A 14,119-nucleotide genomic window follows, 5' to 3' on the forward strand; every position below is an offset into this window, starting at 1 on the left:
TAAAATTTAACTTCAATCGGCTGTCCCATTTTTACGTGCTGCCCGGCCAAAATTTCCGGGCAAAAAAATTTTTTTCACATTTTTGCTACTAAAAAAGAAAAAATATATAGAATTTTTTTTTACTCAATGTACGATAGAAAGTCTGATTTTCTCTCTATATATATATATAAAATATGAAGAGGGGTTGAATTGCTCCTTTAGGAGGGTTAATGTGCGCAAGCACAGCTTCATTTTGACAGTAGAACGCATGTACAGAACTCGATGTTCCATGTGATTTTTCCCCGTATATATCGAACGCAGGGAAAACTCTCGCAGTTGATATACAAGCGTAAAATAAGTAGAAGAAGAAGAAGAGGAAAAAACAGTGGTAGTAGTAGTGAAAGAAGGTGTCAAGTGATAAGTGTCATTGTATGTTATTTGTACTTAGTAGTCATCGACAGTAGATGAACGTATTGCCATCAACTACAACGTATGGACTTGAATGATTGACTTTCAAAACGATTTTGCAATTATAATACAAGCAGGAAACGGCGACCTTGTACACAAACCCGGTATAATTATATTTTTATTGTCAATTTTTGGTCAGTCGCCTTTTCGCTCACAGATGGACACACACTCGACATTTTCCTTTTTTTCTTTCATTAATTTTTGACGCGTTCGGCTAATTTTTTTTAGTCCATTTTCTTTTAAATTATTATTTTTCAGTTTATGTTATTTTTTTTGGTTTTATTTTTTCAAGTGTACAAATTTGATTTTTTCATGGATTATTCTTGGGATAATTGTTCTGTTATAGAGGATAATATTATCGTAAAGGTGATATTTATATTAATATAATAATAATAATAATTACTATTATTATTTATTTATTTTGCAATATCAAACTTTTATTTATTTTGAATCGAATAATTTTAGATTTCTATTTATACATAGAAAAAAATTATTTATTTAAAAAGTCCATTAGTTTTTTTTTCAATTACACTGTTCAATTTATATTAATACGTTATCGACGAGCTTGCAGTATTGAATAAAAAAATAATAGTAACATTCATATTATTTATGTGGTATTTTTCTTATTTATTTTTAGTTGGAAAATTATATTTGGCATAAAATTCATTGGCTATAAATTTTATTTGACATAAATTTTACTGGACATAAAATTAATTTAACAGAAAAATCTTATTTCACATGAATTTTACTTGACATAAAACTCATTCTAAAAAATAAAAAAAATTTACATAAATCTTTTATGACATAAAAATCATATATGTCTTAAATTTCATTTAACATAAAATTCATTTTAAATAAATCTCGTTTGAGATAATTTTTATTTGGCATAAATTTCAATTGACATAAGTTTCTTTTGACATTAATTACGCTTGGCACAAAAAATAACTCATTTGGCATAATTCTTTGTTGGCATAATAAATTTTATTTGACATAATAAATTTTATTTGACATAATTTACATTTGACATAAATCATAAATATAAGTGAAATTTATGTCAAATGTAAATTATGGCAAGTAATTTTTATGTCAAATAAAATTTTTTATGCCAACAAAAAATTATACCAAATGAGTTATTTTTTGTGCCAAGCGTAATTAATGTCAAAAGAAACTTATGTAATGTGATATTTATGGCAAATTACCATTTAGAGAAAAATTAAATTTATGCCAAATAAAATTAATGTCAAATAAGATTTGTGAAAATGAGAAATTTTTCACTTCAAGTGAATTTTTTATGTCAATTTTAATGTATTGAAAAATAAATTTTAAGTAATTTTATGCTAAATGAGATTTATGCAAAATAATTTTATGCCAAGTGGAATTTGATGAACATTTATCTTATATAAAGTATACATTAAATATATCTCTATATTTTTATTTTTAAGTTAAAAAAAATTTTTTTTTTTTATTTTTCTAACGAAAAAAAAGAAATAAAACTTTTCAATCTATTTTTATCGTTTATTGGCTATAAAGGGGACGGAAATTGATATCTATTTACACGCTATATGTATACAGCCAGATAAATTTGAAGAAAATAGCAGAAAGTGAAAAATCCCTTTATATATCGTTTAAGAATTTTTTTTTTTGTTGCTCCTTTCCTTACACTCCATATGATATCTGACATTCTAATCAAATTGAACGCTTATCGAGGGATAAGAAATACTTTTCTTTATAGATCATCGTGTTTTGGATTCCTTCGCTCAAAAAAGTTTTTAATTCAATTTTTTTGAAAATATAAATAATTTTTTTTTAAATCTCTGGAACATAATAATCTTAAAATAAATATATAGATATATGTACTCTGAAATTTATAAAAAATTATTATTCACGTGCTTCATTTAATGCACGTGCACTTCGCCCCAGATTAATCTCGAGTGTGCGCAAGGATGCTGCATTTACTTCTTTTATTTTTTTATATACATTTTCCAACATAATCAAGGGTCTATATATTTTAGCCTACATATATATTGCATACTATCTCCAATATATAATATAAATTGCTATTTTATTTTTCATCAAATTTAAGGTATTTGGGATTTTTCCTTTCTTTTTTTCTTTCAATTCTTTTAACACGAAAATTTTTATTTTATGCAAATTTTTTCACTTTCTTTGTAAATGTATAAAATGTGAGTGTGTGCAAATGAATTGAGAGCAATATTGGAAATCAGAGAAATGAACTGATTTTTTTTCTTTTGTTTTTTCTTCAAGGTAAACAAAAATTTTCTACAAACAGAAATGGAGGACATGGGAATTGCGAGTGATGAAATAAATATCAATGGAAGAGGATTATTAATAAATTTTTCTTCCATTTCGAATGAAAACTTTGGGGATGATTGACGAGTTCCACATGATGCTTAGAAAAAGGTAATTTTTTGTTCTACTTTTTCTTTCACTTTTTTTGTTAATGATTTTTTAATTATTATTTATTTTAACAAAAAAATATATATCAATTATATCTTTAAATTAATTAATCATGTTTAAAAATTTTTAATATGAAATAATAATGAACATATAATAAAAAAATAAAATAATAATAATAATAATAACAACAATTTAATGTATTTATAATTTAATGTAATAAAAAAATATATATAACATTTTTTATTTAGAAAAAAGTTTTTTTCTTCTAATTATTAATAATTAAATTTTTCATCAAAATTTTCTGCAATTTTTTTTATTTGCAAATTACACAATGTCGACAAAACAGGAAACTACACTTGTTGCTTTTGGTAGTTTTCTTGATTACCAGGTGAAAATAAATGATCTATAAATTTATTCTTAATTAATTCAATTAACAATAAATGAATAAATAATATTATTTATTCGTTTGTTAAAAAATTATTAATAATTCAAATTAACTTAAATGTATAGAAATATAATATAAAATATTATTATTATTATTATTCATATTTTTATTATTTATTATTATTTAATAGTATTATAGTTAATTTACTATTATACTTAAAAAATTATAACATAAAACTAATATTTTAAAAAAGTAATAATAATATTAATAAAAATAAATATTAGATTATTTTTTTAATTAAAAGAAACAATAATATTTAAATGATGAAATTACAAATTTAACTAGTAATTTAAAATGAAACGTAAATGTTTGTATCGAAAATTCTGAGCGTGAAGTTTGAGGCAAGTTTAGTCAACATTTAATTACAGTAGAAGGGTCAATTGTGAATTGAGGATAATAAAGGCAAATGGACGCTTGTCATGTATGGCTAAATAATAATGAAGAAGAACAATAAATATCAAAGGAAAATTAACCTCACAATTAAATTAATGAAATCGATTAACAATCATATAGACATATATTACAAATATAAAAACGTATTTTCAAATGTTTCCATTAATCTTGAGCCACAATAATAAATTATTATCAATCTTAACAAAAATTGTCAAAAAATAGTATTTAAAAATAGATTTACTCTGTATTTTAATTTTTTTTTTAATAAAATAAAATATATTTTTCAGACAGATAAGAGAGAAAATTTTCAAATTTCATTTAACTTTGTGAATATGGGAGATATTTGTATTTTCCTCTCAGGCATCGCACAAAAGTTTCATTTAGTTTCCTTTTTTTTTGTTTTCGACATATGAAACTTTTTTATTAATACAATGAAAAATAGTAAAAATAAAAAATAAAAAAGAATAGAAATGGAAAAAAATAACGATTTTTTTTTTAAATAGAGTAAAATAAAAATAAAAAATAAAATTCCATACCAAAAGTACGATGCAAATGATGTTTGCAGCTATATAGATTTAACTTTTTAAAAAAATTACTTCTGACATTTGTTAATATATAGAAGGTACTGTTCAATTATTCTTCCTTATACCAAAGCCAATTGTTAATCGTTTTCATTAATTTTCAATGGTGATATGGAAGTTAATTTTTTTCAATTGTTTGATAAGAATCGACAATGTTCTAATCGATTTCACAGTTATTTTTTTTCCACCAAAATCATAATTGAATTTACTTTTTCGTAAAAACGGAATTTTACTTTTAAAAAAATTGAAAAATAACATAATTTTGTTAGGGAAAATTTTAAAAAATTTTTTTACAATTTTCAAGATGAAAAATGGTAAAAAAAAATATTTTTTGTAAGTAAAAAATTTGTTTGGACCATTTTTAATTGAAAAAAATATTCTTGAATTTTGCAATACAATTTTGGAGGGAAAAAAAATTATCACAAGCTGTAACAAAAATGGTACATTATGTGACATTATTTCCGTGTTGCGGGGTCAAAGTGCCTTTGATAACTTTTAATAAAAAAAAATCTCTAGAGAGTAAAATTAGGAAAAGTGAGAGAAAATGAGAAAAAAAAGGCGGAAGGAGAAGATGGTAATTGAATGAAAAAAGACAGGAAAAAGTTTTCTCTTTCTCTCTTAAAAGCAACAATTTGCCAATATTCTACTATAGCTTTCTCTCTTTTTCTCTCTCTCTCTGTCTCTCCTTCCTCTTCTCTCTAGTCACTGAAACTCACACGAAAAGGTACCACCACCCTTCTCTACCTTTGAAAGCCTTCAGAAAACTGGTCCAGTTTCGCGGTTACTTTTGACGAAAACTTTCCTCGACGTTTTCTGTTTCGTTCTAAACAATTTTTGATAACAATTAAAAAAGAATTATTTTTTACCCACGAAAATTTTAATTGAAAAAAATATATTAAAAAAATTGTTTTAATTATTTAAAACTAATAATTTAATATCTTTTATCAACAAATAAGCAAAGGACTTTATTATAAATAATTTTATTATAAACAAATAAGAAACTTCTTTTATGAATAAAGAATTTTGTTAGCAACAAAAAAATTAATAATGCCCAAAAACTAGAAATTATAGCAATAAATTATTATATTTAAATTATTATTTACAAAAAAAATTGTTTTTAAAAATGTTTAACGCCGAAATCTTGCAACAAAAAATTGTGATTAATTGAAAGCAATCTGAAATAGTCTGTGAAGGTAAGATGATAAATTGTAAAATTTCATTTTTTACAAATAATAAATATAGAATTTTTTTTTTTAAGTAAACGTTAAATAATATATTCGTTGTATTTTATTAATTTGTTACTTCATTTAATTTAGTCAATTTTTTTTAATTACATTAAAAAAAATATTTTGTGATTTTTTTATAAATTTTTTCTGATTTTTAAATAATTTTAATTATTGTTGACCCTAAATGAATGAATTAATTAAAGATAAATTAATTAGTCAATGTAATTATTATAATTAATCGAATTTATCACATTAATTAATTAGATAAATTAAATAACAATTAGGTTAAATTAATTCATTTTTTTTTTATTTTTCATTTATCTTATGTAGGCTATTTTAATTTTATTTAAATTAACTTTTTATATATTTCAATTTCCACATTAAAAGTTAAATTATGTTTTTGGGGATGAAAAATTATTTTAGGAAACAAAATTGAAATATTTTTTATTTGTTTATGTATTTAAATATAAAAATGGTAAATAGTTATTTATTAATACGAGACAATAAAGGGACTTGCCGTTCAGATTTAATTCGAGAGTGAAAAAAATAAATATTGACACATTAAATGTGTCTCTCTTAAAAGGGTGTTTGTTTAAGGATATTTTTCTTAGTGACTCCGTACTTTGCTCCTCAATCTTGATTGCAATTGTATTAATAGACATGAGCAGATGTGAGTGCGAAATTTAATTTATAAATTGACTCCTTCCTTATAAAAATAGAAGAAGAATCTCATTTTTAGCAATTATTCCCCCTATATATTTTTTTATTTGTTATCAAAAACAAAACCTAATGTTATTTTTATAAATTTTGTCATTTTCCATATTTTATTTTTTATGTCTAATTTAGTTATTTATCTAGTAAATTTATATTTTCTTGAATTGTCAAAAAATTTTTTTGTTATTAATATAATTCGCTAATTAAATTTTTAATTTGACATCAGAAAAAAGGAAACGAAGAAAATAATCGAAATGTTTTTTTTCCAAATTGTGGCTGAGCACGAAAGTAATATTACATTAATCAGATTCAAGGACAGTGAATATAAAATAACGTAACTATTTTTATACAAAATAGAATTCATTTATGTCATTAAAAGTTATTTTTAAAAATTTCCTGTTATCGTTGAAAGGACTCGCCATACAAATTTCGCCATTGGTTACAGATGCAAAAAATAACGCACGATTCTACTTTCAGCTAATTTTCAACCTTTTGTAGTTAACTAAAATAAATTTTTATCTGTTTATTTATTAAAAATAATAATAATAATTTATTTCTTATTTAACGTTAAATTATTTTAAAAATGACAATTTTTTTCCAATTTTTTAAATTTGGTTCAAAAAAAAAAATTTATGAATTTTTAAAATTTGAAGCTAAAAAATTTTCCAAATATTTATATGTAATGATTTTAAGTAACGATTTAAGATTTTTTTTTTATTTTACTGTGATGTCGCATATTCACAGACGGATAGACGTACGTGACAAAAATGTCGAGAAGACTAATAATAACTTGAAGTTTTTCTCTATAAGGACGTCTGATTTTAATTCAAATAAATGACCAGTTGCTCGACTTCTTCATTTTTTTTCAAGCCTGAGGTCAGTGATCATATGTTGCAACGCAATGAGCATCTAAAAAAAACAAAACAAAAAAAAAATTTCTTCTAAAACTTTTCAGTCATAAAAATTGTATGACGTTAATGTACTAAAACAAAATTCCCAGAAGTTATTTTTTTCAAAAATAACCAATAAAAAGTACAAAAATAATTATTAATATTAATAAAACAATTATTAATAATTTTTTTTAAGCTTCTATATTTTTTCAAATAAGAAAAAAAATGCTTCCTCTATGAGGAACAATTTTTTTTATTCTAATAAAATGCTTCTGTAAAAGAAAATGGAAGCAAAAAGAGAAATTTATCTAAAAGCAAAAAATGTATTTGAATTTAATTTTTTTTTTTTAGAAAAATAATCAATCATGTACGGATTAATCCTGGAGAATTTGTCCGAGTACATCAGACAAGTTTATGGCGAAGATCGATGGGAAGAGATCCGTCGATTGGCGGCGGTGGAACAACCCAGTTTTAGTGTTCACCAGGTTTATCCTGAAAATCTCATTCCGAGATTGGCCAAAAAGGCAATTCAGGTATTTGAAAAAAAAATTTTTTTATGAAACTATAAAAAATAGTTGAGAAAATTTTTTATTAATTTCTTTCTAAAGAATTAGAAAAAACAGTAAACCCTCGCATACTGAGGAAATGCGGGAATTCGCATACGATTGAATTATAATCCTCTCCCTTTAAAAGTTTAAATTTTTTGAAGAATTTTAATATTTGAACAAAATTTAAATTCTATCCCTCAAGTATACGGCCCTGAACACCGATGCGCGCGCAGATTTCCTCCGTCAGTGTGCGAGGCGAGTGGGGGAAACTCGACAGTATGAGAGGTTTGACTGTAATAAAGAATGAAATAAAATAACCAAATAATTATCTCTTAATTACAGGTCCTCGGTATAACGGAGAAAGAATTTTTCGACCAAATGGGAGTGCATTTTGTCGGTTTTGTAAGTCAATATGGATATGATCGTGTTCTTTCGGTTCTCGGTAGACACGTAAGAGATTTTTTGAATGGCCTCGACAATCTTCATGAGTATCTTAAGTTCTCTTATCCCCGAATGAGGGCGCCTTCTTTTATTTGTGAAAACGAAACTCGACAAGGTAAACGCACTTTTTTTAAAAAGAAAAACGACTTTTAATTTTACATAATTAGCGAATTTTTTTTTCAATTACAGGTTTAACTCTACATTATAGAAGTAAACGACGTGGTTTCGTCTATTACACAATGGGACAAATAAGGGAAGTTGCCCGACATTTTTATCACAAGGAATTGAAAATTGAACTCGTACGTGAAGAGGTTCTATTCGATACGGTTCACGTTACATTTCAATTGACCTTCGACAATCGAGCTTTTACATTAGCCTCTCTTGCCATGACTCGCGAAGAAAAACACCTGCCAATAGGAGCTTCGGTCTTATTTGAGATTTTTCCCTTTTGCATAGTCTTTGGGTGTGTGTTTCTCAGCGTATGCATTATAATTAGTAATTACACTTAATCACATACAATTATGCTAATCAGGAAACTCGCCATACAGAATTAACTTTCTTTCAAACATTTTTTTTTCTTTAAATCATTATTTAATTTTCTTTCTTCCATTTAATCATCTTTCTTTCCTTCTTTTTTCTTTTTTTTGAAAATGAGGAATTCAAAAAGAAAAAATTATTCCTCGATATTAATCAGCTCTTCCGTTTGATGGAAAGAGGCTATTTTTAAAAGTAGATTTCACATACATACACAAAACTTATCATTTTCCCCCGTTTGATTTTAGATCGGACATGGTTGTAAGGAGCATCGGTAATTCCTTAATGGTTATTCTACCCGACCTACTTGGCAAGAAAATTACCCACTGGTTTGACTTGGTGAGACCACTAATCGCCTTCAAGTTTCAATCGGTAAGCATAATTATTTTTTTCAGAAATTTAATATTAATATTTGTATCTTTATTCTATGATATTGTTAAGATTGATAAAAAAGAAATTCAGTTTGCTCGTTTCAATCTTACTTTTTCAAAAATTATATTATCCGCTAAAGAAATTGTTGTAAAATTCAAATTTAGAAAATTTTATTTTTAAATCTTAAATTATTTCTTTTTTAATTTGGTTGGTTCTTTTTTTATTACAGATTTTAAATAGAACAAATAACATTTTTGAGTTGGTATCAGTTGAACCAGTTTTGACTGAACGACCATCGGACAGAAAAAATAATCATATCATGATGAGTGACGAGCATGATTCGCAAGACGATAAAACGTTGCGATTAAAAGGTAAAATAAGTCAAAAAATATATAAATTATTGTAAAAATTTAAGCATTATGAAACAAATTAGAATTTCCAGACATATGCTTAAAAATTTAGATGAAAAGGATTACAGTGAAACCCACATATATCGGATTTCAAGAGATCGGGAAAAAATCCAATGTAAGAGCAAATGCGAATTATGCGAGTCCGATATACATAGGTTACATTGTATTAAATAAAGATTTAGTCCTTAAAATAGCAGTTTTTACCAAGTAATAAAGAAGCTCTCTCGTATAATTGTATCAATATTATAATAAACAAATATTTTAATTAGGGTAAAATTTTTGAAAACTGAAAATATAAAAAATTAACGACATAGAAATCTACATTATGGTATGATGGTAAAGAAATTTTTTGAAAAAAAAAATATAAAAATTACCGACACAGAAACCTACACTACCGACTGATGGTAAAGAAATTTTTTGAAAAATGAAAATATAAAAAATAACCGACACCGAAACTTAAATTACCGACTGATGGTAAAGAAATTGTTTGAAAAATAATAATATAAAATTACTGATACAGAAACCTAAATTACCGACTGATGGTAAAACAGATTTTTTGAAAAATGAAAATATAAAAATTACCGACACAGGAATCTACCTTACCGACTGATGGTAAAACAGATTTTTGAAAAATGAAAATATAAAAAATTACCGACACAGGAATCTACCTTACCGACTGATGGTAAAACAGATTTTTTGAAAAATGAAAATATAAAAAATTACCGACACAGGAATCTACCTTACCGACTGATGGTAAAACAGATTTTTGAAAAATGAAAATATAAAAAATTACCGACACAGGAATCGACCTTACCGACTGATGGTAAAACAGATTTTTTGAAAAATGAAAATATAAAAAAATTACCGACACAGGAATCTACCTTACCGACTGATGGTAAAACAGATTTTTGAAAAATAAAAATATAAAAAATTACCGACATAGAAATCTACCTTACCGACTGATGGTAAAAACAGATTTCCATTTTTCAAAAAGCCTATTTTACCATCAGTCGGTAAGGTAGATTCCTGTGTCGGTAATTTTTTATATTTTCATTTTTCAAAAATCTGTTTTACCATCAGTCGGTAAGGTAGATTCCTGTGTCGGTAATTTTTTATATTTTCATTTTTCAAAAATTCTGTTTTACCATCAGTCGGTAAGGTAGATTCCTGTGTCGGTAATTTTTTATATTTCCATTTTTCAAAAATCTGTTTTACCATCAGTCGGTAAGTTAGATTCCTGTGTCGGTAATTTTTTATATTTTTATTTTTCAAAAATCTGTTTTACCATCAGTCGGTAAGGTAGATTCCTGTGTCGGTAATTTTTTATATTTTCATTTTTCAAAAATTCTGTTTTATCATCAGTCGGTAATTTAAGTTTCTGTGTCGGTAATTTTTTATATTTTTATTTTTCAAAAATCTGTTTCACCATCAGTCGGTAAGGTAGATTCCTGTGTCGGTAATTTTTTATATTTTTATTTTTCAAAAATCTGTTTTACCATCAGTCGGTAAGGTAGATTCCTGTGTCGGTAATTTTTTATATTTTCATTTTTCAAAAAATCTGTTTTACCATCAGTCGGTAATGTAGGTTTCTGTATCAGTAATTTTTATATTTTTATGTTTCAAACAATTTCTTTACCATCAGTCGGTAATGTAGGTTTCTGTATCAGTAATTTTTATATTTTTATGTTTCAAACAATTTCTTTACCATCAGTCGGTAATTTAAGTTTCTGTGTCGATAATTTTTTGTATTAGCTTTTTCCAAAAAAATTTTTTTTTTATTTCTCAAAATTTTTTATCATCTTGTATCTTTCACTGTACTTTTAAATAAATATAATTTTATATTTTTTCCTGATAAAAAGGTCAAATGATTTACATGGACAACTGGAAAATGATGATGTATTTAGGAACACCGGTTATGCCTGATCTTAATGCTCTAATAGCCACTGGACTCTACATAAATGATCTCTCAATGCACGACTTTAGCAGGTAGAATAAAAAAAACAAGTTACAATAATAATAAGTATTATTATTATTATTATTATTATTAATACTAATTAAATAAATATTTAATTTAATTTTTAAATAATTTATTTAACAAATTGTATTTTTTGTTATCAATATAGAGATCTAATGTTAGCCGGAACACAACAGTCAGTAGAATTGAAATTAGCATTAGATCAGGAACAATTAAAAAGTAAAAAACTTGAGGAATCAATGAGAAAACTTGATGAAGAAATGCGACGAACTGATGAACTTCTCTATCAAATGATACCAAAACAAGTGGCTGATCGTTTGAGAAATGGAGAAAGTCCCATTGATACTTGCGAGGTATTTCCCATATAATTAGAGTTTTCCTTATTTTTTTTTGTTTTCGTACTACTATTAAATTCTTTAAATTATTATTTTCCTTCCTTCCAAGATGTTTGACAGTGTCTCCATTCTATTCTCGGATGTGGTTACATTTACGGAAATTTGCAGCCGATTAACACCAATGGAAGTAGTGTCAATGTTGAATGGCATGTACTCACTATTTGACACTCTAACGGAACGAAATCGCGTGTATAAGGTATTCCTAGGTATATTCAGAATGATTCTAAAAAAAAAAATAAATTACAAGTGGAATATGTACTCAAATTTTAAGAAGAAAATTGTCATTGAATAACTAGTGTTCAATAGGTTTAAGTGCAAAAAAATTAAACAGAAAATTCTGATTTCAGGTTGAAACTATCGGCGATGCTTATATGGTAGTATCAGGAGCTCCAGTAAAGGAAAATGATCATGCTGATAGAGTTTGTGATATGGCTCTTGATATGGTTGAGGCAATAACAGATCTAAAGGATCGTTCTACTGGTTAGTAAAAACCAAAATGATATTTTAGAAGCATACATTTTTTACTTTTTTAATATTTTTATTTGAACTATTAGGTCAACATCTTCAGATAAGAGTCGGGATTCATAGTGGAGCCGTTGTCGCTGGTATAGTAGGTCTAAAAATGCCACGCTATTGTCTTTTTGGCGATTCTGTAAATACTGCGTCAAGAATGGAGGCAACTAGTGAAGCAATGCAAATTCATATTTCACAATCGACTAAAGAACTTTTATCACCTTCTTATAAAGTTAGGAAACGTGGTGAAATTCAAGTAAAGGGAAAAGGTACTTAAAAATTATAGAAACTTAAAAATTGTGTAACTATGATGATGCATTAAAAATTCTTTGTTAAGGTACAATGAAAACTTATTGGTTGGAGAAAAGAGAATCTCGATCGGTTACAACGAAAGGAATTTCAATTCAAGAACCACCTCAATGGGTCAATAAGGGATTGGAAGAGAGACCTCCGGTCAGTATTGCATGTTTACAAAGAAATTGCACGGAATTGTCATCATCGTCGAGAAGGGAATCACGGCTTTCATCGCCGGTTCCTCAAGGATCTCCTGGATTAATACCGGATGAAAGGAGAATTTATTCACCTGTTACTTTTCAGGATGTTGCACGACGTTCTGTTGCCAATTCGCCTACGAAGAATAACGACATGAGAGGTAAAGATTAATGCTTTTATTCCTTCTCTGAGGCAGAAATCGGATTGGCAAATAGTCCAGTTTATCATCCTCATATTGCTTTCCGTAGTTTCCAAAAGCATCTGGATGCAGTGGATGATTTACTAAACATTCGTGTATCAACCAGTTTCTCCCAACGTTTCAGATATTTAGGAGATCAGACAAATTGGTCACTGAAGGCTGTGGTCCATCCAAAGACTTCAGAGACCAATTAGTCTGATCTCCTAAAAACCTAAAATGTTGGTAGAAATTGGTTGCTTTGGAAACTACGGAAAGCAATCTGAGGATGATAATCTAAAATCTTTCCTACCTCTTCAATGGCCATGCTTCAAAGAAATTTCCTTCCAGCATTGATTTGTCAAATTAAATCAAAAGTAAATCTAATAATTCTGAAACAACTATTTACAGAGACACGATCCAATTCTGTGGGTGCAGTTTCCATTTCTTTTCGCAATCCTACCGATGTCTTTGGATCACTTCTCAGTGATACCGAGGAGCACTTTCGATTACATAGAAATAGTCTTTCCGTTCATGGACAATCGACAGCGGGAGTTCACGTGAAACCGGAAGTAAAAGTAAGTGCCGAGACAAGTTCATCATCTGATGCTTCACGTGACGATGCAACAACGTCATCGGCATCGAAAACAATGGAAGAAACAAGTAATGATTGTTCCACTGCCGCTGAAAGTGATCTCAGCAATTCACAACTTCTCGTTAGAGAGGGTCAATGTTGTCCAGGATTTGCCATGACAAAGAGTGGAAAAATACGTCATCCAAATAATAATTGTGTCATTTCATAAAAAAAGAAAACAAAACTTTTAAATTTTAGTATTACTTATGACAATTTTCAGATGGTTACTTTGAACAACTGTTTTTTCTATTCTCGTTTCGAAGTTTAAAAAAAAAACTTCTCAACTACTTCCATTTTCTAAAAAAATATTTCTCATAGGAAAAAAAATTTTTTCACGACTGATTTTTCAGAAATTTTTTTCATTGTCATAATAACTAGTCAATAATTTGTATAGTGTCATCTAAAATAAATCGTCTCATTGTTTAAATGTAGTGTTTCGAAAAAAATGCAATAACGAAATTACAATTTCACAAAAAAGTGAATAATAGCGCAATCAAATTTATAAATCAACATATG

At 26.7% G+C, this 14,119-nt stretch overlaps 1 protein-coding gene across 2 annotated transcripts; it reads left to right on the top strand.

The window, feature by feature from the left end:
- Nucleotides 1-248: 248 nt before the first annotated feature.
- On the top strand, nucleotides 249-14,119 carry LOC127280564 (soluble guanylate cyclase 88E). 2 transcript variants are annotated; one of them, XM_051303623.1, is made up of 14 exons: nucleotides 249-551; nucleotides 2,713-2,868; nucleotides 7,466-7,647; nucleotides 8,005-8,218; nucleotides 8,293-8,566; nucleotides 8,886-9,009; nucleotides 9,239-9,380; nucleotides 11,279-11,405; nucleotides 11,543-11,747; nucleotides 11,839-11,985; nucleotides 12,137-12,269; nucleotides 12,344-12,571; nucleotides 12,640-12,954; nucleotides 13,381-14,119. In XM_051303623.1, the coding sequence occupies exons 3-14, from the start codon at nucleotides 7,480-7,482 to the stop codon at nucleotides 13,770-13,772; spliced, it is 2,469 nt and encodes an 822-aa protein (XP_051159580.1). In that variant the 5' UTR covers nucleotides 249-551; nucleotides 2,713-2,868; nucleotides 7,466-7,479; the 3' UTR covers nucleotides 13,773-14,119. The 2 variants fall into 2 exon arrangements, with proteins under 2 accessions (XP_051159580.1, XP_051159581.1); XM_051303624.1 differs by lacking the exon at nucleotides 249-551 and adding an exon at nucleotides 605-813.

This window comes from Leptopilina boulardi, unplaced genomic scaffold (genome assembly GCF_019393585.1).
Source record: "Leptopilina boulardi isolate dan_hultmark-lab unplaced genomic scaffold, ZJU_Lbou_2.1 LbouV2_248, whole genome shotgun sequence".
Lineage (NCBI taxonomy): Eukaryota > Metazoa > Arthropoda > Insecta > Hymenoptera > Figitidae > Leptopilina > Leptopilina boulardi.

Excerpts from the sequence above, each read along its gene's own strand:
- LOC127280564 (XM_051303623.1), top strand. The coding sequence starts at position 7,480 with ATGTACGGATTAATCCTGGAGAATTTGTCCGAGTACATCAGACAAGTT. Across the intron at positions 7,648-8,004 it reads TGGCCAAAAAGGCAATTCAG|GTCCTCGGTATAACGGAGAA; the intron begins GTATTTGAAAAA and ends TCTTAATTACAG. Across the intron at positions 12,270-12,343 it reads TCTAAAGGATCGTTCTACTG|GTCAACATCTTCAGATAAGA; the intron begins GTTAGTAAAAAC and ends TTGAACTATTAG.